Source organism: Gopherus flavomarginatus, chromosome 5 (assembly GCF_025201925.1).
Source record: "Gopherus flavomarginatus isolate rGopFla2 chromosome 5, rGopFla2.mat.asm, whole genome shotgun sequence".
Classification (NCBI taxonomy): domain Eukaryota; kingdom Metazoa; phylum Chordata; order Testudines; family Testudinidae; genus Gopherus; species Gopherus flavomarginatus.
In genome coordinates this window covers 89,487,493-89,513,579 of record NC_066621.1, presented here as the reverse complement: position 1 = coordinate 89,513,579, position 26,087 = coordinate 89,487,493, and the positions used below count along the sequence as shown (strand labels likewise).

Below are 26,087 nucleotides of genomic sequence, written 5' to 3'. Positions count from 1 at the left end.
TGGATAAACCCAAGAGCTAATATTCCCTACTACTGTCAAAAATTCCATGGGCAAGTCAAGTGGTCAGGAACTCAGGCTTACATCTCATTCGAAAGATGGTGCTTCAAACAGCGCAGCTCCCACTAATGACACTCTGTAGTATTGGTTGGGTATTGACTCAGATGGAAGAGTGGCATCTAGTTAATCACCATCAGCACTTCCTACAGCCCAATCCTTGTGAGATCTGATAGGATCCCTGGACAGAGTGGCATGACTGGTTAAGAGGCAGAAAGAATAGAGCTTGCTGTTGAGATCGCAGGTAGTGTTTGCAGCACTGACAGTTTACAAGTCCATAGATTTTTTCTAAACTGAGCAAATTTGAAACAGACATCATTAAGAGGAGAGAAACGTGGACATAACAGTGATTTTATAGACACTACCTCAAAACCTTCCTATTTTCATTCAACATTCTGATGTGAATAGAGAGGATTCTGATAGGTTAAGTAAGTTGGGCTGACTATATGTTTCCTGCATCTCTAGGTAATCCTTCTACACAAACTGAACAGCTCAGAAAAGCTAAACAGAAATCCCCTTTGCTTTTCCCCTTTTTCTTTTCATCATTTCAGTCCACGTGTTCTTCCTGCAATTGTCTGAGCTACTCTTTCAGGCACTGCCTTTCTTATGCTCTCATACTATGTCTCTGACCTTCCTAGATCCTATGTGTACTCAAAATTCTGGTAAAAAAAGTCCATCCTCACCCCATCCCACCATCATAGTTCTGGGCTTTGGATAGTCAGTTCTTTCAAATGTAACATCAATATGACTCAGCAGAACATTTCTTGATATCAATGACCTTTAAACATTTTAGTACATTATGTCAACTGCAAGCTTATGGGTGTCAGCTTGAAACACCAGCTAGGATTGCTTTTCTTATCCTTCTTGGATTAGATATAAATGCAGTACTTTTCGACTTGCTTCAGTATTGCTTAATGGACCATGTATATCTTCAGTGGTGCTCTATGCACAGCTGGTACATTCAATGAAATGGCAATACTTCATAAAAACACTGCCATGTTCTACAATTACACAGCACCTACAGAAGATTCCAGCCTGGAAGAGTTTAGCCCCCTTCCAAATCCAGAAAATGGCTGGAGGAATGAGCTAGAGGGAAAGCCAGCTGCTTATGAAATGCATAAGTGTTAAATGGCCTCCTTTGCTCAGTGAGTTGCAACCTGCACTGTCAGGAACATGCATGAATGAGACTATTACCACCCCATATTCAAAGTAAAGGGTCTGGGAAAAATGAAACAGAGATGCAGCAATGTGTAAGTGAAAAACAGATCCATCTTGCAGTGATTTCAGGAGCTAAAATGATCATTAAATGAAGCTAGGAATGATGTTAAAGGAGCAAATTTGCAAGTATGTGGATGGGCTGGTTTGATAGGCCTAACAGGACTCTCTGGACTGTTATGCAGGAAACTGGGAATTACTGATTCCTTGATCCAGTCTCCTCTTTCCCTGGGCTGACAGTAGCTTGGAAGAGGCATGGTGGAAATTTTACACTCAGCTCTGGGGTTGGGGAGGAGACTGGAGAAAGGGCCTCCAATAGCAACCTCTAAGCCAACCCTAAACTATTCCTGTCCCTTCTCAGTGTAAGCACCCATTACATCTTTTCAGGCAATTGTCTTATGACCTTTAGTTTTTGTTTAATCAAATCCAATCTATATTTAGCTTTTTGAAATCTTTCCAAATCATTCTCTTGTAGTCATCTGATCTATTCTCTGCTGTGAATTCCCTTCAATTTATCATCATATCTCTAGTGCTGAGATATCCAAAGTTAGACAGAGTATGGGTGGTGGTTGTGGTGAGGGGAACACGGTTCACTGAGCCTGTCAGACAGCAGGATCTCAAATATATTTTTCAAATATCCTATATTTGAAAGTCCTTACCCTGGCTTTGATAATGGTGGGCCGAGGATCCAGGATGCCTTGCATTTTCCTCAATGCTGGGACAACAAAGAGATTGCAGGTGACAACAGCTGATACAGGATTTCCTGGAGAGCAAAACACAATAGTTCACATGTGAGTAATTCTGAGTTAAGATGTGAAATGATGAAAAATCTCACATTTCCATAGCAACTTTCATCTTAAAGGATTCCAAAGAGCTTTTCACACTATATACACAGGAAAAAACGTCACTTAAATCTTGAGTGGCATATGGCAGTTGTTAAGCAGTACACAGCTATGCTACTCAGGAGTTTAGGACAAGAGGTGAAGCAGAATATTGTATTCAACTGAAATTGAAAGGGAAATTTAGGGCCACAGAAAGGACAGTTACCTGTTCTGTAACTGGCATTCTTTGAGATGTGTTGCTCAGGTGTATTCCACAGTAGGTGTGTGTGCTCGTCATGTGCACTGGTGCCGGAAATTTTTCCCTTAGTAGTACCCGTAGTGGGGAAGCACCCCTGCAACCCCTAGAGTGGCGCCTCTATATCGTGCTATAAAGGGAGCTGTACACTCCCCCTATCCTCAGTTCCTTCTTGCCAGACAACTCCAACAGAGGGGAAGGAGAGCGGGATGTGGAATACACCTGAGCAACACATCAAGAAGAACACCAGTTACAGAACAGGTAACTGTCCTTTCTTCTTCGAGTGATTGCTCATGTGTATTCCACAGTAGGTGACTCCAAGCTATATCTGATGGAGGTAGGTAGGAGTTTAAGGGTTTCCGGGATGGAGTACCGCCCTACCAAACCCGGCGTCATCTTGTGTTTGGGAGACGATCGCATAGTGCGATGAAAAGGTGTGGACAGAGGACCAGGTGGCAGCTCTACAAATGTCCTGAATAGGGATGTGAGTTACATAGGTGGCCGACGAGGCCTGAGCTCTCGTAGAATGCGCCTTCACGATAGGTGGCGGGGGAATCCCTGCCAGGTCGTAACACGTGCGTATGCACGAGATGATCCAGCAGGAAATTCACTGGGTAGAAACTGGTTGCCCCCTCATGCGTTCAGCTGATGCAACAAAAAGTTGCAGGGATTTCCGGAATGGCCTGGTTTGGTCTAGGTAAAAGGCCCGTGCCCTATGCACATCTAGCATGTGTAGGTGTTGTTCCTCATCAGAGGAATGGGGCTTGGGACAGAGTATCGGAAGGAAAATGTCCTGATCCATATGAAAAATCGAGACCACCTTCAGCAGAAAAGCAGGGTGTGGGCAAAGCTGGACCTTATCCCTGTGGAAGACCGTATATGGGGGTTCCGAGGTTAGGGCCCTAAGCTCCAAGACACGGCGGTCTGAGGTGATCACCACCAGGAACACTACCTTCCATGATAAGTGGGACTAGGAACACATGGCCAAGGGTTCAGAAGGGGGACCCATGAGGCGGGAGAGCACTAGGTTCAGGTCCCATAGTGGGACCGAGGGGCCTGGCGCAAGGGAATGCCCGATCCAGTCCTTTAAAAAAATGGGATGTCAGGTGATGGGAAAATACCGAGTGACCATGCACTGGAGGGTGGAAAGCTGAAATGGCCACTAAGTGTACCCTGACCGAGACGGGAGCTAGCCCCTGGGTTCTAGGAGACAGGAGGTAATTGAGAATGAGTTGGAGCGATGCGGATGATGGGGAAGTAGCCCTTTCTCTCGCCCACCTAGAAAACCTAGACCATTTGGCCAGGTAGGTCCATCGTGTGGACAGCTTTCTGCTTTCCAGCAGAACTTGCCTGACATCCTCCGAACACCTCCCTTCCTCCTCATCTAACCATGAAGTAGTCACGTTGTCAGATGAAGAGTGGCCAGGCTGGGATGGAGGAGGCATCCCTCCTCCTGGGAGAGGAGATCTGGCCAAAGCAGCAGCCTGCGCAGGAGAGCAGCTAGAAGCTGCAGAAGGGTTCCGTACCAATATTGTCGGGCCCAATCTGGGGCTATGAGGATAACACTCGACTTGTCTGCCTTCACTTTCTGTAAGACCTTGCCTATCAGGGGAAATGGCAGAAAGGCCTAGTACAGGTGGCCCGACCACCGAATCAGGAACGCATCTGAGATCGCCCCCTGCCCAGGAGCAGAACTGCGGGCAGAGATGATTCTGGGCGGTAGCAAAGAGATCTACCTGGGGAGCTCCCCACTCTTGGAAGAGTTGCTGGGCGACCTCCTAGTGGAGTGACCACTTGTATTGGCGGGAGAAAACCCTGCTGAGGTGATCGGCTTGAGTACTGCGAGAGCTGGGTAGGTGAAAAGCCCTCAGAGAGATATCGTGCGCTATGCAGAATTCCCATAGGTCCAGGGCTTCCTGGCACAAGGTCGAGGAGCACGTGCCCCCTTGCCTGTTGATGTAATACATTGCGGCCGTATTGTCCGTGAGGACTCTGACCATCTTTCCCCGTAGGTGTGGGCTGAAAGCTATGCACACCAGGTGTACCGTCCTGAATTCCCTGACGTTTACGTGCAGGGATAATTCCGAGGTTGACCATCTGCCCTGAGTTTGGAAGCTCCCCATATGGGCTCCCCACCCCAGGTCTGAGGCGTCCGACACCAGATCTAGTGAGGGAGGGGTCTCTCGGAAGGGAATCCCTTGTAACATGTTGCTCGGGGGGGAACACAGCTGCAGGTCGGCCACTATGTTGGGAGGTAACGTGACCACCTTGTCCAGGTCGTCCCTGGCCTGGGAATGTTGTTAGGCCAGCCAGAGTTGGAGGGGCCTCATTCTGAGCCTGACATGTTGCACCACGGAGGTGTATGCTGCCATGTGGCCTAAGATTTGAAGGCACACCCTTGCTGTCATCACTGAAGCTATAAGACTTTTGAGTGTCTCGAACCTGTCCGGGGGGAGAGAGGTCATGGCCACCACCGAGTCTAACAGCACCCCTATGAAGTATATGCGCTGAACCGGCCCTAACGTGGACTTGTCCTCTTTCACCACTAGGCCTAGACTCTCACAAGTGGCCAGCAGAAATTCCATCTGGGCCTGCACCTGGGACCGAGACTTGCCCTTGAGGAGCCAATCGTCCAGATAAGGGAAAATTTGCAGCTCGTTCCTCCTGAGGTGGGCTGCCACTACCGTCATGCATTTGGTAAAAACTCTGGGGGCCATGGAGAGGCCAAAGGAAAGGACCGTATACTGGTAGTGGTCCTACCCTACCCGGAAGCGGAGGAAGCACCTATGACCCTCGAAATATGCATCCTGGAGGTCCAGGGCTGCTAACCAATCCCCCGGGTCTAGGGATGGAACAATAGAGGCCAGGGAAACCATACGGAACTTTTAATGGACCATAAATTGGTTGAGGTTCCGCAGGTTGAGGATGGGCCTGAGCCCGCCCTTTGCCTTCGGAATCAGGAAATACCAGAAGTAAAACCCTCTTCCCTGGAATTCCCGAGGTACCTTCTCAACCGCGCCCAGGGTGAGGAGGTGCGTCACCTCTTGGGGACCTCCAGGGGTGGGGGATGATGTGGGGGGCGAAGCAAACTGCAAAATGTAGCCCTTGGAAATGGTGCTGAGGACCCACTGGTCCGACGTTATACGGGACCATTGCACTCGGAAGGCAGATAAACGGTTGCAGAACACAAACTTTATTAACTGGGGGGCTTCCCTGGCAACAGGCCCAGTGGCCCCCCGCAAAGAGTCAAAAGCGCCTCTTCTCCTGCCTCTCGCCCTTTGAGGGGCCAGGATGCCGGGCCGAGTGGGACTGGCACTGGGACCTGCGTTTCTGCTCCCTCAGCCTCTTAGGGAGGGGCTCATATCTGCCTCCAGCTGGAGGAGCCGAGGTCTGTGGTCTGGCTTTGTCCTTTGCTGGTGGGACATATAGGCCCAAAGTTTGCAGAGTGGTGCGGGAGTCTTTCATCCCATGCAGACGGATGTCTGTTTGATCCCCAAACAGGGCCTTCCTGTTGAAGGGCAGGTCCTGCATGAGGGGCTGGGACTCCGCGGACAGCCCCGACAGTGAGAGCCATGATGCCCTGTGCATGGAAATGGCCGAGGCCATCAAACTGGCTGCTGTATCCGCTGTGTCCGAAGTCGCTTGAAGAGCCGCTTTCGCCGCCGCCGCTTCTTCGTCAACCAAGGCTCTGAACTCCCTCTTGCCCCTTTCCTGGAGAAGAGGTTCAAACTTTGGCAGGGACCCCCATAAGTTAAAATCGTACCGGCTCCGTAGGACTTTGTGATTTGCCACCCTGAGCTGGAAGCTTGCCGATGAATAAACCTTCCTGCCGAAGGTATCCAGTTTCCTGGCGTCTTTATCTTTAGGGGATGGGCGCGGGTTGACCATGCCTCACTCGGTGGTTTACAGACTCCACCACCAGAGAATTGGGTGCCGGGTGAGAGTACAAGCATTCGTGCCCCTTTGCTGGCACAAAATACTTTCTCTCTGCCTTTTTAGAAATAGGTGTCAAGGAGGCCGGGGTTCACCAAAGCAAAGTCGATATGTTGGCCACCTCGTGGAAAGGTAGGGCCACACGGCCCGCTGCCGAGGAGGACAACATATTGAACAGGTGTCCGACCGCTCCTCCATCTCCTCAACCTGAAGCTGGAGATTCAAGGCCACCTACTTAAGGAGCTCTTGGTGAGCCTTAAAATCTTCCTGTAGGGCGGGTGGTGGCGCTGCTATGGATTCCTCCGGTGCCAGAGAGGGGACCGGTTCTGCCCCCAGGGCGTCGTGTGGTACCAGTGATTCAACCCCCAAGTCCAAGCCCAGGTGCGGTGCCGCTGGTTCGGTACCGGTTGACTTTTCCCGGTGCTGGGGTGGGGACGTAGAGTGCACCTGTGATGCCCCTGCCACTGAACAGAGTCTCGCCGGTGCAGGTAATTGGGGCCACAGTGCTCACTGACACCACTGCCCTTGCCAAGGTGCCCCTTGCCACTGACCTGCTTGGGGACCGAGCGGAGCCACTTGATCGTGGGGGGCGGCGCGGCCTGGGGATGGGCGATTGGGTGCCGAAGTCACTGAGGAACGCACGGTGCTGTACGAGTGTCAGGAGCGTCCACGGCCATGTCAGTGCCGACCTCGAGATTTAGACTTTGATGATGATGATGTGTACCTGTCAGAAGTGCTGATTCTAGACTCCCTCCAGCGACCATGGCTATGACGCCTGGGTGCCGATGTCAGTCAAGGGGCGTTCCGAGCATGACGTCTGTCGGAGCGAACACTCAAATCTGTGCGTCGGTGCCAATGGCGTCAAGACCTGCTCCTATAACTTTGGTGGGAAGAGGAGCGTCGACACCTCCTGTCTCGGTACCTGCGACCTCTGTGGGTAGTGGAGGACCCTTGAGACTCCCTCTCAGGAGAATCGGCCAACAGAGTGGAAGTCTGGCGTGGGCTCCGGGATGGGCCCCTTGGAACAGGTAGTTATCTTGTTCTCGGAGCGGGGGCTATGCCGGATCGGGAAGGGTTGATGAGCTCCCAGTGGTGGCTTCCCTCGGGACCAGGGGCTCCTCTCAGGCGGCGCACCCGGCACCGGAAGGGCAAGGATGTCATGTGCTGCCTGTGCCGCCTCCAGCGTCGACGGCATTCTCACTGCAGGAGAGGCACATGTGGACAGGACCGGACTACTCCGCTCAGCGCGAGTCGAAGGTCTGGTTCCTGAGGGGGATCGTGGGCTGCCCAACTCGAGTCCGGCCTCACTCCTGTCCTTCTCTTGGTGCCACTGAGCCTTCCCTTGCTTCTTGGTGGGGGAGCGGTGCTGACTGGTGGATGGAGCCTTCCTCTGCACCAATGATGCAGTGCCCAGCACTGAGTCGGGTTGGCGTGCCAGTGCCAATGCCGACTCCATTAGCAGGGCCTGGAGTTGGATATCTCTTTCACGCTTCATTTGAGGCTTGAACGATCTGCAGATTTTACAATGCTCACTTATGTGGGTCTTGCCCAGACAGTGAAGACACTGAGAGTGTGGGATGCTCCTGGGCATAGAACTGCAACAGGAGTCGCATGACTTGAAGCCTGGGGCACGGGGCATGCCCCGAGCCAGGCAACTAACTAGAAAAGCAATCTATGAAGAAGAGTTGTACTACTAAGGCTAGAAGCGCTACAGTAGAGCTGGAGCACAAAGTTCCGACTACCTTCACTGGCGGCAAGAAGGAACTGAGGGTGGGGGGAGTGTGCAGCTCCCCTTATAGCGGGATATAGAGACACCACTCTATGGGTCGCTGCGGTGCTCCCCCACTACGGGTACTGCTAAGAGAAAAACTTCCGGCACTGGTGCACGTGGCGAACACGCACACCTACTGTGGAATACACCTGAGCAATCACTCGAAGAAGAATGTAATTTATCAGATTATAGTTTAGACTAGACATTAGAATAATACCTGTACTCTTGTAAAAAGTGTCATGGGATCTTTAATGACTGCACATGCTCAGATTCTTTAGGTATTCATTGGGAAATTGGTTTTTGGCAGTATAATGCCCCCGAACATCATGCCAGCAAATTGTTTTAGTACTAATTCAGAGGGACTAGCACCAGCTGCTGAGATTTAGTATTGACAGAGAGAAGAGTGCCACCTACTTTTTACAAACAACACTTCTTGCCAACACCTGGGCTGTCCTTGGTGACAACTCTAATAATATACATTATACAATCAGGTAAATGCTCTTCTCATCTCTCTCCTGAAAACAATCAATACAGGAGAGAAAGAAACCCTAAGCACATATCTAAAAAAAAAAATTACTATCTCATGAAGAAGTGCAGTTCTTTTGTGGTCACAAACGCATGCAAGGTAAACAGAGTAAAGCAAGTTCTTCCTAGCTTCAGAATATGCAGCTTCCTGTCCACACTGCTAATGCAACACTGAGGGTAGGTCTATACTACTGCTTAAGTCAATGTGACTTACATCTCTCAGGGGTATGAAAAAGATATCCCCCAGCCATGCAAGATATATCGACCTGAGCACTGTCCACCCCGACACTATGTCAGCACATGCAGCTGCACTGATGTAGCACTTCTAGTGTATACCTGCCCTCATTCTGTGCAATTTGGTTTTCAAAGAGATACAGCGAAGTGAGTCAATAATGCCCTCTTTTGATTCACACAGCTTGAGCATGCAAAGTTGTTGTAGCTGTGTTGGTCCCAGGATATTTACTCCTGGAGGAATTCTGAGCCACTGCACATGTGCAGAATTTATGTCCCCCACAGATTTCTTTGCTTCCCTGCAGAAAAATGACTTTCTGATGGGGAAGCAAAGGGAAGCCACAGGAGCAGTCATGTGACCCTCCCCAGCAGTGTGTTTTGGGTGCCCAGGGCAGCTGGCAGAGAGGTAAATCACTGTGAGGCAAGGGGTGGGACTGGGGAAGACCCGGCTGGTGGCTCCTACTCTGAGCCAGACTCAGCTGCCAATCCCTGGACTGGGGAGGATGGGACTTCCTCCTCCCATGCATGGCATCCAGGGCCATGTCAGACCCACACCCAGATTTCTCCCCTGGCTGTAGGAAGCTCTGCACATTCCTCCCCCCCCCTGCTTCCTGCATCCATCACTCCTCAGCTGCAGGGGGACGGATCCCTGTACAGGGAGCTGCTCCCCCATCCACCCAACCCCTGTGCATCCAGACCCTCTGATAAGCCTCACTCCCCTTGCACCTGGACTACCCCAACAAGCTACTTGCACCTGAATCCCCAAGCTACCGAGCTCCAACCAGCTGTACCTGGATCCCCGCCCCACTCCCCCCCACACCCACACACCCCAGCCAAGTTCTACCCCAGACCTAGACCTGCCCCCCCCGCTGAGCACCAACCACCTTCACCTGAACCCCCTGCAGAATCTCATTACCGTTGCACGCAGAAACCCCCCCAACAAGCACCTGTGCATCCAGATCTCCCCCGCACCCAGATCCCCCACTGAGCCACCTGCACCCAGACTGACCCACACAGAACCTTCTCAACCCACATGTGGATCACCCACACTAAGCCTCTTCACACTTGGATCCTGCCTTTCTGAGCCTGTCGACCTGCACCTGGCACAGAGGGGCAGGGTCCTGGGGTGCTTCTGGGGCAGGCCAGGTCCTTGCATTGTGTCAGGGCTGGCTGCGGCCTCACCGTTGAGTCTGTGTCTCGGGAGGGAGCTGCATAGTGATCTCTCACCTCTGTGCAGCCGGTGGCCTGTGCTCCTCAATGCCATGCTGGAGCCTCCAAATTTATTTGACAAATAAAATTTGCAGTATTTTAAAGTATTGAGCACAGGATTTTTATTTTTCTGGTGCAGAATGCCCTCAGGAGGAAATATTAGAGAGACAAAGTGTGTCCAATAAAAGACATTACCTCATGCACCTTGTCACAGCTTGAGAATGACAAATAAGACTACACTTTTGTGACACATTCTGGGACTGTCTAGTTTTTGTCTATATTACTGGTATGTCAGATTCTGTGATTTGACTAACACAGACATTCCTGCAGAGAATATCCATTGGGAGGGTGGGGAAATAGGAGGAAAGGACAACTGCACTATATTCTTTAAAAAGACAAAGGAAGTCTCTGGACAGAACCACTGTAGGTCCTGTGCTCCATCACATGATTAGACAGAGGTAAGAACTCTCTAGCAAACCCTCAAATAAACCCTTTCCTGAATAAAAATTGGTGGGAAAATCTCAAGTGTTTTGTGCTTAGGAGAGCAAGTGCCAGGCCTCTGACCTTCATGAGGCATCCTGGTTTTATTTTATGGATCTCTGTACCTGTGGAGAGCAACAAAAATCATCACAAAAATATCTTACCTGGCAGTGCAAAGATTATTTTTCGTACACCATCAATATCCAAAGTTGCAAATGTTGTTGGCAGGCTAGGGGGAAAGAAAGTTGTTTAATAAATACACTGAACTCGTATCTAACGTGGCTGTGCTATTATAATGTACAGATTACCTTCCATTCCTTTCATAATCTGAAATTTTCCTTCTCTCCTTTATTGTCACTGCCTTTTTAACCCTTAGAGCACTGTGAGCATAATCATCCTCATTACATTGTGTTGAAGAATTTAAGCTGACTAAATTCATCTCCTTGCCCTCATCCCTTCCTCTATCCCAACAATCACCTTAACCTGCTCCTCAAATGCTGATCCTTCTCCCTAGTAACCAAATCTCCTCCCAGTTTCCTGACCTCGTGCTAATATCCTTTCCTCCTAAATTGTTCTAGTATTATTAATACTTATTCATATTGTAGTTGCCCATAGAATCGCAATAAAGGACTGATTACTCTTAACCATACAACTCCCACTGCCCACTCTGGATCTCTCTCTCTTCCTGCTGACTCTTGTCTCAATTCCTTGAGCCTCTGGGCAGCCACTCTCAAATGATCCAGCCCCTAGCGTACTAACTCAAACACAATCTCACTCCCATACTATTAAAACACAGAGTTTCCAGGTGTCATCCACCTGGGACCTGCTTAATGTTCCAAGGGTAAAGGACTTGCCAAATGCCTTCATTCTATTTAGAAAAAGTTCTGCTGCTACAACAGGTATTTTCTGTTTTTCATACCTGTTCTTTATTATTAAGAACTAGCCAGCCAACCAACCAGCCCTGCACCAGATTTAGCCACAATCAGAATTTAGAATCCTGAACAACCTAGTGTGTAAACAAACCACTCTCAATAGTTATTGAGACAAGGAGCTGAGAAAAGACTCCATAGTCTTGGATTTGGAGAAAAGAATTCTCTGCTCCCAGAAGACCCACATTTTTCAGGGTTTCCACAGAGCACAGTACTAGCACTACAGTGAAGTAGTGGTGAGGCAGAAGTAGTACATAAAACATCCTGCATCACTTCAGAATTCCTATATGCAACATTTAGATAACAAGGAGCATTACAACCTAGATCCTACTCCACCCTTCTCTTATTTAAAAGCTCCTTGTTGTACCAATATGGGTGATGTGAATTCTGAAGTGAAGTGAAATGCTTAATGAGCATATCAACAGCCAGAATGTCCGTCAATTTCCCAGCTGCTTCATAGCAAACCTGGTGTCTGAGCTCTGGCAACATATTTAGGGCTCTGCACATTTTTGAATGCGTTGATTTTTTTCCTGTGAGTTCCAACATAGAAATATCTGTTGCTAATCAGCAGTAAGCTTTCAATTCTGGTTAAATTCACTAGCAATGGTAAGGACTGATTTAGTTAGGGTTGATATTACTTCTTTCCCATATCCAACTATCCAGTGGTTTATATTAGGTTTTAAAATAGCATCTCTACCAAAACAGAACAAAAACCACAGATTTGGCAGATTTGGCACAAGGTAAACTCAATCAGGGCCATAAAATTAAAAATATTTCTTACCCTGGTTTCATAAAAACTCTGCCAAAGTGAATCTGTGCATGAAGGTCAATGTCCAGCACCTGTTTAAGATAGTCCTGTTTACATTAAAAAAAAGAAAAAAAAATTAAAGTAACATCAAAGTTGTTTACAGTGGTTTACAGCAGCAAAGATGTTGTGTACATGGCGGCCCTGCTTAAAATGTTATAAACTAGTAGGGAATTTCCAATACTAGAAAGGAGTAACTTGCAGAAAGATGAGTGAGGAAAAGGGAGCTATAACTCTTAGACTCTGAACATGCAATTGACTCAGTGTGGATATAGGGATCCTTGCACAGTCAACTGCAGTACTGGCATCTTCAAAGTGTCCAAAGGTATTCACTACAGGAAATTTTTAATGCCAGCTTGTGAAATCTGGTGCATACATTCCAAAGACAAAAACATTTTTCTTTATAAGTCAGGGCCAAGACTCAAATCCAATAAAACTACTTTTCTTTCGAGACTGTAAATTAGCTACTAGTGGAATTCAGTGTCAGCCAATACCTTTCAGAACTAGGATGCACCATAGACCTCAAAGTCTCTCAAGAGGTCACTGTAGTTCTTTGCAGTGTTATTGTAGCCACACTGGTCCCAGGAGATCAGAGAGAAAAAGTGGGTGAGGTAGTATCTTCTATTGGACCAACTTCTGCTGGTGAGAGAGACAAACTTTCAAGCTTAAAGCTTGTCTCACCAACCGAAGTTGGTCCAATAAAAGATATTACCTCGTTCACCTTGTCACTATAGTTTCTGTAATTTCTTGGGGACAGCATATAATTCACAGCTATAGGTTATTTAAAGTTTCTGTAAGAGGGAAATTAGTGAGCCTACATTTTCTGTGCGTTAGTTCAAGTTAAATTATTTTGAATCAACACAATCAATCCATTAGTTCAAGAAGTCCGGAATTCCTTATGCTGTCTCTCTCTTGATAATAGCTGTGCTAACAGATGTGTATCATAACTGAAAATAACAAGCCTGTATAAGTTTATTTCTACTAGACTCCATGCATCTTAAATCAGGTTATTACCTGCAAGAATTGTCAGTAAAGAGAGACTTTAGAAGCAATGAACCTGAGGTCTCTAGGCAGATTTCTGACGTTTTGTCTTAAATCTATTTTGTCCAAAGCTGTGACCTTTTTTCTGTCATGACACAAATTCTTGATTGTTGACTCCATTAAGTCCTTGTCTTTATTTTGCCATATAAATGCTCCTTAAGATGTCTTTAGATATTTAATGTACACTACCAAGAGTCCAATAGAAAAAGGATGGATACCTCAAGGAACTGGTAATGAGATATGGAGCCTTTCACTTTAGGCTGCTGTCTCAAATTCAGTCTAGATGAAGAGTGACCAAAAATTATAGGCATCCAAAGGCTGTTCAGATGCCTTTGTGGAAAGAGGTAGTGGTCTCAATTCAGTTCCTAGTGGCCATGTGTCTGCATGACACCACTGTTCTAAAAATTCATGGATCAATCAACACTTTCCTTCTGATCACAGTTCCAGGGCCAGTGACTGAGGACTTTACAGAGCCTGAAGGTAATTTTTATTGGTCCAACAAAATGTTTCTAGTTCTCCCTTAATGCAAGATACTAGACCTTTGAAGAGAGGACCTGCTCAGAAAACTGACTCTAAAAATGGAACCATTGAGCTTACTGTTTATCATCTCTCAGTGACTCCATATAAAATCTGCTCTGTTACACCTAAGTAAATGTTTATTTTAACTGCCATTCCTGCAAACATAACGTGGGATAAAAAAGTCATTTTAAGTTTTGTCCTTCTCATATGTCACCACAAGTTTTAAAGGTTCTGCAGGCCCATTTATGCCCTTTGTGACATCTGTCTTCACTGATTTTGCAGAGGTACTACCAACTGCAATTTAGCAAACAATTCTGTTGATGATTCACAAGAAGGTAAATCATCCAGCTCACTGTCTTTTCTGTGTGCTGTCTCTGCAGAGGTAAGAGGAATAAAACACAACAAAAACTATTTTAAGGTCAGCAGTAATAGCTCTGATACACTCAGAGAACAAATCTTTCAGTAAGAAGGAGTCAGTTTTACACATTCACTTGCAGAGTAGCTTGCACTGCTACTACCCACATTTTAGCTACTCTGTGGATAAAAAGAAGTCTTCAGTCTTCAGATGCTGTCAATCCAGCACCTTTCACAAACACTACATTTATATGATCACTCCTTAAACGAAAACTAGATACAAGAAGATTTTGGAAAGGGCTGATTCCAACAACACTTAGAATCTTCCCAGCAATATCACACACCCACTATAGTATTGAAACAAAAGCATAAAAAAAGGACAGTATTAAAATTATTTTTTTAATTAATCCACCAGCGCTGGGTCCAGGGACCTGGAATGTTCTGGTGATAATCATGGATACATTAGCAGTTGCCATCAGGAACGCCTGACCTCATGCCTGGTATACTTATTGAAATGTAGTATCCATGCTTCAGCTTATACCTTTTCACCCATGGACACGCCTCCTGATGTGATGATAACGTCTGCACGGCTGATACCTTCATTCAGTGCATTCAGTAAATCATCTGGGCTGCAAGAAAATCAAAGCAAAGAGATTAATGGCCAGAGAAATATTTTTAGGCACTGCATAAAGTAAAACATAAATAGATCTTTGCACACACAAAATATGAGGTAATCATAGAATCGTAGGACTGAACGGGAGCTCAAACGGTCATCTAGTTCAGGGGTCTCAACCCTTCCAGACTACTGTACCCCTTTAAGGAGCCTGATTTGTCTTGCATACCACAAGTTTCACCTCACTTAAAAAGTACTTACTTACAAACACAGACATAAAAATACAAAAGTTTCACAGCACACTATTACTGAAAAATTGCTTACTTTCTCATTTTGTCTGTATGAAATTTTAGTTTATACTGACTTTGCTACTGCTTTTTATGTAGCCTGTTGTAAAACTAGGCAAATATCTAGATGAGTTGATGTATTCCCTGGAAGACCTCTGCATACCCCCAGGGGTACATGGATCCCTGGTTGAGAACCACTGATGTAGTCCCATCCCCTGCACTCATAGCAGGACTAAGTATTATCTAGACCATCTCTGACAGGTGTTTGTCTAACCTGCTCTTAAAAATCTCCAATGATGGAGATTCTACAATCTTCCTAGGCAATTTATTCCATGCTTAACCACCCTGATAGGAAGTTTTCCTAATGTGCAACCTAAATCGCCATTGCTGTAATTTAAGACAATTGCTGCTTGTCCTATCGTGAGGTTAAGGAGAACAATTTTTCTCCGGCCTTCTTACGATGACCTTTTATGTATTTGAAAACTATTATCATGCCCCTCTCAGTCTTCTCTTCTCCAGACTAAACAAACCCAATTTTCTCAATCTTCCCTCATAGGTCATGTTTTCTAGACCTTTAATCATTTTTGTTGCTCTTCTTTGGACTTTCTACAATTTGTCCACATCTTTCCTGAAATGTGGCACTCAGAAGTGGACACAGTACTACAATTGAGACCTAATCAGCGCAGAGTAGAGCGGAAGAATTACTTCTTGTGTCTTACTTACAATATTTCTGCTAATACATCCCAAAATGACGTTTGGTTTTTTTTGGAGTAGTGTTACACCATTCTCTGTTTTCCTTCATAGGACTGCACAGCCTTCTTAAGTAAATAAGCCAGGTTTACTCACGAGCAAGTGATCTAATCAAACACCATGGAATCTGATACAGTTCTAGCCAAGAGGTCTATGAGGATCATTGGTAGAGGTATATAAATGTGCAGGACTAGAGCAACAGGGGGCACTACAGGTTAGGACTGAGGTGTACTGGCAGAACAGCATAAGGGGGTCTTGGCACTAGAAAAGCAAAATGACCTTCAGGTTAGGATTTAGGTGCACTGGAACATTGTTTGTGGGAAGTTTGCATAGTGTATGAATACACTTTGCCAGGCTCTAGTCCACGCTATTAGTCTCCCATTGTCATGAGCAATAAATCTATTCATAAAGATTAAAAAAGTTGAGAGTGATCTCTTTGTTTTGTCCTCAGCACATTGTCCTCAGCACATTTGGGAATCTTTCTTAAATAATACACTATAGTATAATTAATTTTTTCTACAACATTAGATATACAAAAGTAACACCATCTACTATAGTGTACACCAGACAGAGTCCACAGACATCATTTATATAGCAGATGTGTAGAGAGTGAGTGACCTGCCAGCACTTTTCCACAAACTTCCATAACTGGTGTGGCATAATGCAGGTGTTGTTCAGTGATGTGGTATTTTCTCTTTAGGAAAATGCAGTGAGAGTAGGGTTGGGTGGAAAATTATTTTTCTAACTGCAATTATTTTAAAGATTTTGAAATGTTTCTCAAATTGAAGAGACAAAAAGTCAAAATCTAGAAAATATTAATGCATTAAAAAATAAAAGACCCAAAAACAACAAAACTTTGGGTCAGTTGAAACACTTTGTTTTGATAATTTCAAAATGTTTCATTTTGATTTTCAATGTTTAAAAAACGTTTTTCAATCTAATTAGTCTAAGTTTCTAAATGAAAAGTCATTTTGAACCAAAGAAACCCCAGATTTTGTCTGAAAATCTCAAAACTAAATGTTTTTCTGTCTAACTTGGTTTCATGAACAGTTTTTGATTTGTCGAAAAATTCCTGCCCAGCTCTAAGTAAGAACTTTTGCCCCCTGACTCACTGCACTCCTGCAGACAGATTCATGGAGTGGAACTAAGTGCTCGGGTACAATGGGGTAGAAGAAGAATAACATGATACATGCTCATTTTCCAATGTGTCAGCTAGAAGGATAAAGGTCTGTAACAGGGAGAGAGGGATTAGAATGTAAGGAAAGAGAAATCAGCTGGGACAAGAAAAAAAAACACAAAAAGACAAAATCTCTTTCTTTTAGTTAAATAGCATCTGTGTGATTTAAAAATTGGGAGTGGAGGATTTTGATCTCAGTATAAACCACCCTTACTATTTCAATTTCATATGGTGGCCAAGATTTCAAAAATAGGAGCCTAAAGTTTGTCTCCTAAATCCATATTTAAGTGCCTAAATAAGAGGCCTGAATTTCAAAAGTGATGAGCTTCCACCAGCACTTACTGAGATTAATGGAAGTTGCTGAGTTGTCAGAACTTTTGAAAGTCAGATCACATATTTAAGTACTTTAATGTGGAATTGGAAGTTTAAATTAAGGTTCCTGTTTTTGAAAGTCTTGGTCAGAATGTCTATACTGCTCTCTAGTGGATGCTGTGCTTTGTTTTGATTTATTAATTGAAATATTAATTATGAAATCACACCAAGATTATTCAGCCTGAGTTATTTGCAAACCAGCTAATGAAATTTGTCTGTCATAGTTATGAAGCCTTTATCTGTGTAGAATCTAGGCTCTGAATTCAGAATTCCTATTAACATCAATTTTAGGCCATAACAGACCCTCTTCTTGCCATCTTTCTGAGTTAAACATCTGAATCTTTTTCTCCTTTCTTTGCCCGCACCCCATATATTATCATTGTAAGAAGACTTCCGCAAAAAAGGCAGGTTTTTAATTAAGCTTAAAAGTGGTCATCCCTGAGCTCATTCTGATTTCCTCTGGTAATGTGTTCACATGCGAAGATCTGCTAAAAATGCCCTAGACATTGATAAAACTGATAATAGAACAAGATCCCATCTGCAAATACTCATTTCCAGGAGGCTGTGAAGAATAGTGGGTCGTCATGGTGGAACTAAGAAATTGCCATACTTCATTATACACATGGTCCATCTAGGTTAGTATTCTGTCTCTAACAGTGACCACTACCAGAAGCTTCAGAGGAAAGTAACAAAACCTTGCAGTAGGCAGATGTGAGAAAATATGCCCCCACATTGCATCTCATTCTGATTTCTAATAGTCAGAGATTGTCTTAAGACGTGAAACATGAGATTTAATATCATCCTTTCCCGAATATTTATCATCATGAAGGAGAGGTTACTTTCTTTGTACAGTAACTGGAGTTCTTTGACATGTTTTGTCCCTATGAGTGGTCCACTTCAAGATGTGCGTGCATCCATGCACTCCTGGTTGGAGATTTTGTCAGAAGTGTCCATCAGTCTGTGCCTGAGCCCTACATAGCATCGTGCCCTTGTAAGAGGATATATAGGGATAGGTGGACCTGCTGCTGCTCCAGTTCCTTTTCAGCCATGAAGTCCATAGAAAATGACTCAAAAGTAGAGGGGAAGGAAGACAGGTAGTGGAGCATTTGTCGGATAAATATCTCAAAGAACTCCAGTTTCTGAACAAGTTAAGTAACTTCTTTTTCTTTGAGTTATTGTTCCTATCAGTGTGCCACATCAGGAGATTCCCAAGCAGTACCTCAATTATGAAGACAGATGCTGAAAAGACAGATTCAGTACAGATTGTGGAGTAGCCTCACCAAAGGCCATATCAGCTCTAGAAGCATGCATGTTTGCATAGTGCTCGGAAAATGTGTGCACTGAAGACTAGGTGGTGGACTTTGAAAATGTCCAAGATGGATATGGTCTTCAATAAGGCCACAGAGGTAGACCGAGCCCTGGTGGAATAGGCAATCACCCTAAATTAAATGAAGGATGCGTATCTGAGGCGTTGTGACAGGTTAAGATGCCTCTCGAAACCCATTTTCACAGTCTTAGGGTGGACACTGGGTGTCCTTTCGCTCTTTCCATGATGGAAATAAAGAGTCTGGGAAAAGCCCTGAAAGGCGTAGTCCTATCAAGTAAAAGGTGAGAGCTCTTCTTACATCCAGTGTGTAGAGACTGGCTTCTCTCTCTAGTGGAGTGAGGTTTGGGTCAAAACACTGGTAGATAAATGTCCTAATTAATGTGAAATTATGATGAAACTTTTGGTAGAAAGCGAGGGTGGGGATGTAATGTCACCTTGTTGTAATAAAACACCCTGTATAGTGGGTCAACCAAAAGTATCCTACCCAACTCTTCTGGCCATGGTGATGGCTGTGAGGATTTAAAAGAAAAATGAAGGAGAGAACAACTCCCCATAGGTTCAAATGGCAGTTTTCTCTTTGAGGTCACATTGTGGAGGAGGTTTTTTGATGGGAGGAAAAGGTTAAATAGACCCTTAATGAATCTCACAGTGGTTGTCTGAGCGAAGACTGAAAACCCCTTAACGGAGAGAGGTGAAATGCTGTAGTGGCAGCCAGGTGAACCTTAACTGAGCTCAGAAATAAACCCATGGTTTTTAAATTTTGCAGGAAATCTTGAATGTGTGCGAGGAAAGACTTGAGAGAAGGTATGGATCGTTGGGCTTACCACACTTGAAAACACTTCCATTTCTGAAGGTAAGTTGTCTTTGTGGCTGGTTTTCTACTGTTCAGCAGAGCTATCTGAACCTCTGCAGAGCAAGTCTGTTCTATGCCAGAGAGGCATCAGGGAGCCAGGCTTTGAGGTGCACTGATGAGAGTTTGAGGTGGGTCATGGTGCTTAACCCTTGAGTCAGAAGGTTCACTGTCAGAGGAAGACAAACAGGTAGCTTCAGGGATAGGTGACATAGATCTGGGAATCAAACAAATCTTGGCCATGATGGTGCTATAAGAATGCACGTCAATCTTTCTTGTTTCAGTTTGTTCAGGAATTTGAGGAGCAATGGCATGGGGTGTGGGGTAAGCATACAATCGGACACATAAGAAGGGCATCTCCAAGAAAGTTGCGACCATGTCGCCTCCTTGAGCAGACGTGCCGGCACTTCACATTGAATGGTGTTATGAAGAGATGGAAATGGCTGTTCAGGCAGTCTGCTATGGCATTCTGTAGCCTTGGTAGATAAATCGCTGAGATCTCTATGCAGTAGGATATGCAACAATTCCATAATTTTATGGACTTTGCATATAAAGCCTGGGATCTTGTGCCTCCTTGTTATTAATAAAATACATTGCAGCCCTGGTTGTCTAGCACAGGGGTAGACAACCTATGGCATGCGTGCCGAAGGTGGCATGTGAGCTGATTTGCAGTGGCACTCACACTGCCTGGGTCCTGGCCACCGGTCCGGGGGGCTCTGCATTTTAATTTAATCAAGGAGGCAGTGGTGGTGATGATCTTTGTGGGGGAAGAACGTGCTAATGGAATTTCCACACAAACCTTCAGGGGATCCTTCCACTTGCTGAGGCAGTCAAAGAACCTCACAGGTACTGACACCTACTTGGACACGTTGTGCTTGTTGTGCGTGTAGGCAGACCTGAGCTAGGTGTGGAGACATAAGAAGTGTAGTCTTCCCAGGGGTGATACAAATAAGACAGAAGAGTAACAAGTTTGGTCAGCTAGTAAGCTGACACTGTGACTCTCCATCTCAAGACACAGGTGATGGAGAAGGAACTGGAGTGGTGGTGCAGGTCCGCCGCTCCCTGTATATCCTTGCATCAGAGTATGAGGGTGTGCTGGGCACAGGCTGGATCTGTGGACATGGCTGACAAAGTCTCAGATCAGGCATGCACAGGCACATGCACATCCTGGCACGGAGCCCTCATAGGGACAATAACTTGAAGAAAAATTACGAGTCTGGATACCCTTGAGATCCATATGAATATACAATCACGTTTGAATCTTGCTAAATTCTTATGGCAATGAGTTCCACAGTCTAGTTATGTGTTATTGAAAAAGTATTTCCTCTGATCAGTTGTGGATTTGCCACCTTTTAATTTCACTGAAAGTCTTCTTGCTCTTGTGGCACAAGACAGGGAGAATAGATGTTCCTGGTCTACCTTCTCTCTACCATTCATTATATACTTTTAGCATGTCCCCTCTTATTTGTCTCCATGCTGGTGGGAATATTCTCTCTGGGAGACTGGATGGCTCCAATGGAGGGTAATAGGCTACGGTCTCTCATTTTTATTCAATTTAGGTTAGTAATAATCAAAAGTCACCAGTATCTGATGGCTAGTCCAGCCTATAGAAAATTAACTAAATTACTTTTGTGCCTCATGGATAGATAGCCACATCACGATACCCACTACATTAGGCACTAATTGGCCATCTTGCTGGCAGTCTCAGCAGACAGACTAAAGAAATCAGATGACAGGCTTCATAATTAGTGATTCACTTACTGTGTTTATGATCTTTAGTATTTCTTAAACATGACATTTCTTTAATCTCAGTATTATTTTCCAGAGACTCACTGTAGTAGGAAGAACCTCTGTGGTGCACAAAGCAAACCCATTGATTAAAATATTACATATTGTAATCCTGTTCATCACCAGTCCAATATATTCAATTTGTACAACAATGGAACCAAAACATGACATAGATAGGCATAGAAAATCCTTCAACTTTATTTTGTCTGAAACTTGCTTCTCATCTCCACTAGAGGACTCTGATAAAGCCATTCACATATCTGCATTCTCTATGAGATATACACTTTTACACATTCTGCCATACATTATTTTAAGCCTCTCTGTACTTTTCATGGGAAACAGTGTGGTGGTGGGAAAACGTGTTGGTATAAAGACTCTCCATATTTGAGGAGTCTGATGTGATGCAACTAAGACAGATATTGAAAAATGAAAACAAAGTCAATTCCTAATTCTGTCTCTAATACACCAGCAATCTTTTTCTTACACACACCTTGAAATTTTAATTTTTGAAATGTTGATCAGCTATCTGAGGATAATGACTAACATTAGTTCTGATGCTACTATGTGAATTGGGAGCATGGAGGGGTGAAGCTTCTTAGTAATACAGACTGCACACAGCAGAGCAGAAGGAACCATACAGAACTTCCAAAATATTGAAGTTAGCTAATTTATAATCAGTTTACATCTACGGCATTTACATGTGAGTTCCTTTAACATAAAGTAGTGCCCCCACCCTGAGACACACATACGGTGTATCGAACAATCTTGAACCAATAGAAGATTGACTAATTTCTGTGAACGTGTGCTTGGCTCCTCTGCCACGAGACTTCTTATTCAGTATGCTACTAACAACAAAGTAACTGCCAGTTTTTGGGTTGGACTTGGATATAGGGAGTTTGGAAATTCATCTCATGGACCAACCACTACCTTGATTCAATATGAGGGATACCTCCCCATCTGAATGAGGATCCTGTTCCAAGAGTCTGCCTTCAGAAACTACTCAAACCTGAATATTTCCAGAAGGTATGGGAGAAAAAAGTTCCTCTGATAGACCATTCTCTATCAGTGGTGGTGGCAGCATCCTCCACCATCACTCAGGTGGCCCTCGTTCACCCTCTCCCCAGGCTTTGGCCTTACAGATCACCTTGGTTTATAAATAGCTTGCAACAAAGTGAAGCAGGAGGAAAGACAGTTAGATTGCTGATGGTGCCATGTAGGCCATAGTAAATCAACTGTAACAAAGATTTTTTTAAAAGTGGCTGCATGGGTGGCGCACGAACCACCCGTTGATGGAGGCTGGCCCTCCCCTTCTGCCCAAGACCTTGCCCCTCCCCCACCTTTTCTGCCCCCTTTCCGCCACTGGAGCCCAAAGCACTCCCACCATGGCCACCGGCACCCTCACCCCAGCCCCAGGCCACCTGAGCAGCCCCAGCCTTAGAGAGCTGGGTGGCGCAAGCACCGGCCCCAGCTGCTCTGAGTCCTGGCAGCAGGCCAGCCTGCTTCAGCTGCAGCCTGGGCCACAGGGGAAGAGCAGGAACTGGGAGCAGGCAGGAGAGGGCCTGGGACAGAGCATGGGCAGAGACATGCCTGGCTGTTTGGGGAGGCTCAATCTCCCCTGGCCTGTGATATGCACCACCCAGGGGTGGCTGTGTGCGAGGCATGTGACTCCATGACAGCACCTGCAAAATATTGATTAGCAGGTTTGTTTTTACTACTGGGCAGCCTACACTTGGTGGCTAATTTAAGTTCCACTTGTGAAGAAATTTATTTTTAATTTGCATTTAAAATTGCTCAGATTCAAGCAAAACTGTCTCCCTCTGTGTGAAAGTGTGTGTTCTTGAGAAGACAAATGAAAAGGCTTCGCTGATGGGAGTTTTGGCCAGTGTCACCCTCTAGAGTCTAAGGTACTAGGATCACTTTATTCAACAACCTATGCTTGAGACTTAGGTCTTTCCTGGTTTCTTGAGGCCAGTGAGGAAGAACTGTTGATGGAAAATATCAGTTAATCCTTGAGGATGAGTTGAGTGCCAGCTTCCCTTGAAAAAGCACACATGCAGCTGCTGTTCATAAAACAATCACTTGATTTTGGTGGTGTGGCCAGTTATCACTCTGTATCTAATCTTCCAATTTTGATTAAGATAACTTCCAATATCTAGTTGTCCCAGTTCTTCTTGACCCTTGTCTGCTTGGGTACAGACTGAGATACAGATACAGCATGGCGGCTGTGGGAGTAGCATTCTTGGATGAATCTCCTCCTAGCAACAGATAACTGTCATGTGTCCATGCTGATATTTTCAGATTTAACAGCTGCCTTCAGTACCACTGAGTATGATGTGGTGTCGACTCACCTGCAGACCCAAGTGAGAGTATGTGGAACTATTTTGGGTGGCTTTATTCTTATCTTGCTTCATTTCTCAAAGACTGGTAGTGGACAGTTCCTCCTTCTGCTTGAAGATATTCTAAATTAGGGTTCTGCAGAATTTTATTTTGTCACCTATTTTGTTTAATGTGACTATTTGACTGTTGGAAGAGTTAATGAGAAGACATAGATTGCTGGACCTTCTGTATGCTGATGATACCCAGCTCTGAAAACCAGTCATATCAGACCCAATCAGAGAAGTGAATTGCCTTACCCAATGTCTGGCTGATAGAGGAATGGGAGAGGTCTACCTGGCTGAAACAAGGTCTGTGTAAGACTGGGTTGTTGTTGGTTGGCTGGTGGAGGTGACCAGAAGATATAGTAAGGCTAGTATCTGCCCCATAGTTTGAGGATTCATGTTCTGTTTTTGTTGTTCATGTCCACGATCTAAGGATTGGGCTAGATTACCAGCTGCTACTAGGTGATCAGGTAGTAGCAACAGCAAAGACAGCTTTTTTTATTTATATATGACCAGGATATTGTGAAGGTTTCTTTTTTATATCTTTGTCTCTTCCTATGCTATATCATTGGAGCTGTGGTCAACAGAGGCTTGAGTTAGAACCCTCTTTTTATAAAAGAAAGAGAGTTTCTAGCAGGGTATTCTCATCAGAGGCTCATAAATTCGGAACCCACCTCCACCCTCAGTCTAAAACAGCCCAAATCTATTCTGAAGGGAATGCTGCAAAGCCCATCTATTCTGACTGGCTTTTGGGAAGGAGTAAGGAATTGTAAGTATAGCAAGGAGTGTGGGTTAATAGCAATTTGGTATTTATTAGTTATTGTTGGAGGGAGTTGTAAAAAATGTGTAAATGCATATTTAGTTGTTGTCAAAGTCACTTAGAGCAATGGAATAGGAGCTCTTTCAGTTATTTTTATGTATAAATCAAAATAAATACATAAAGTAACAATGATAAAGGAAGATGAAAAATGACCCCCATTAACCACTCTTACTTCACCACTCTTACTTCAGTTTTATGATGGCATGGCCTGGGCTACACTAGCAGGGCGGTTCGAACTAAGATACTCAACTTCAGCTGCGCAAATAGCGTAGCTGAAGTCCAAATATCTTAGTTCGACTTACCTGTCTGTCCTCACGGTGGCAAGTTGACTGGTGCAGCTCCCCGGTCGACGCCGCTTACTCCTCCTGCTGAGGTGGAGTATGGGCGTCGATTAGCGGATCGATTTATCCTGTCCAGATGAGACATGATAAATCGATCCCCGATACATTGAACACTACTCGCCGATCCGGCGGGTAGTATAGACGTACCTATAGTACCACTAACTTCAATGGACTTATGCCATTTTAAAACTAGAATAATTCAGGGGTCAATTAAGCTTTTCTAAAAATTTGAAAGTTTTTCTGTAACATGAGTCATATAAAAAGTCCTTGACTGTTTGATTTGTGTAAGGGTTTTATTCCAATTCTTTTGGGATGACCTGCATAACTCACCCTTGGCTTCACCAACTGAGTAATATAGGGCATCCATAACTCAGACCTTATAAAATCTTTATAACGACACCATTCCACGTTCCTTTTAGCTATGTTTGCAAAATACTTTACAATTCTTGAGGATGAAAAATACTACATAACATATTATATTAATTTATTATTTATTATTATAATAAACTGAAGGAGTTTTCTGGCTGAGTTGTCATTATGAAGGCAAAGCTTTAACATTTGAATGGCATTTTAAAAAATATTTAAATCACAGCCAGACAACAGCTGTTAATTTTGTCTCTTGCTTCATCTGTTGTACAAACTATGAACAGCTTCATTCTGGATAGATGAGGAAAGAAAAAGTATTTGGAAAGTATTTGAATTCTAAAATAAAAGGCAAAATAACCTTTGTAAGTGGACATATTAAGAACAGCATCAACATCATTCTTCAGGACATAATACAGCCAATGAGAAGTGAAGGATAAAAACCCTGCTGACAGCACTGCTTAATTGGGCAGGTACAGATTGGAGGTTTTAGACTTACTCTGAAAACACCAACTATTGGCCACTGCTGGATTTACTGGATACTGGATTTAACGGACTAATGATCTGATCTGATCTGATCTGATCTGGCATGGCAAATCATTTCATGTTTGGCAGAAAATGCCATTCCTCGACATTTCCTTCACCGAGAAATTGACAGGTACTAAGATATTATGGTGAAGAGGAGCAGATAAGTAGCCTACAACTAAAGGAGTTTTCCATGGAAAAGTCTCATCTCCAGGTAACAAAACTACTCATCTTCAGTTGGTGATCTGCACATTGAAGGTGATATTCTTGATTACATAACAGAAAAAAATCCAGCTTTACTGACCCAAAAGGACAGTACATTGGTCATACTGATTCACAAATCATACTCTTTG

At 44.6% G+C, this 26,087-nt stretch overlaps 1 protein-coding gene across 26 annotated transcripts in view; it reads right to left on the bottom strand.

Moving 5' to 3' along the window:
* GPHN (gephyrin) overlaps window positions 1-26,087 on the bottom strand; it is a 596,340-nt gene that overhangs the window by 2,923 nt on the left and 567,330 nt on the right. For all 26 annotated transcript variants that reach the window (XM_050953500.1, XM_050953497.1, XM_050953498.1 and 23 more), the window contains 4 exons: window positions 14,685-14,772; window positions 12,206-12,279; window positions 10,660-10,724; window positions 1,929-2,032 (listed from right to left, as the gene is read on the bottom strand). In XM_050953500.1, coding sequence (XP_050809457.1) covers window positions 1,929-2,032; window positions 10,660-10,724; window positions 12,206-12,279; window positions 14,685-14,772 — 331 coding nt within the window. The remainder of the gene's footprint in view (window positions 1-1,928; window positions 2,033-10,659; window positions 10,725-12,205; window positions 12,280-14,684; window positions 14,773-26,087) is intronic.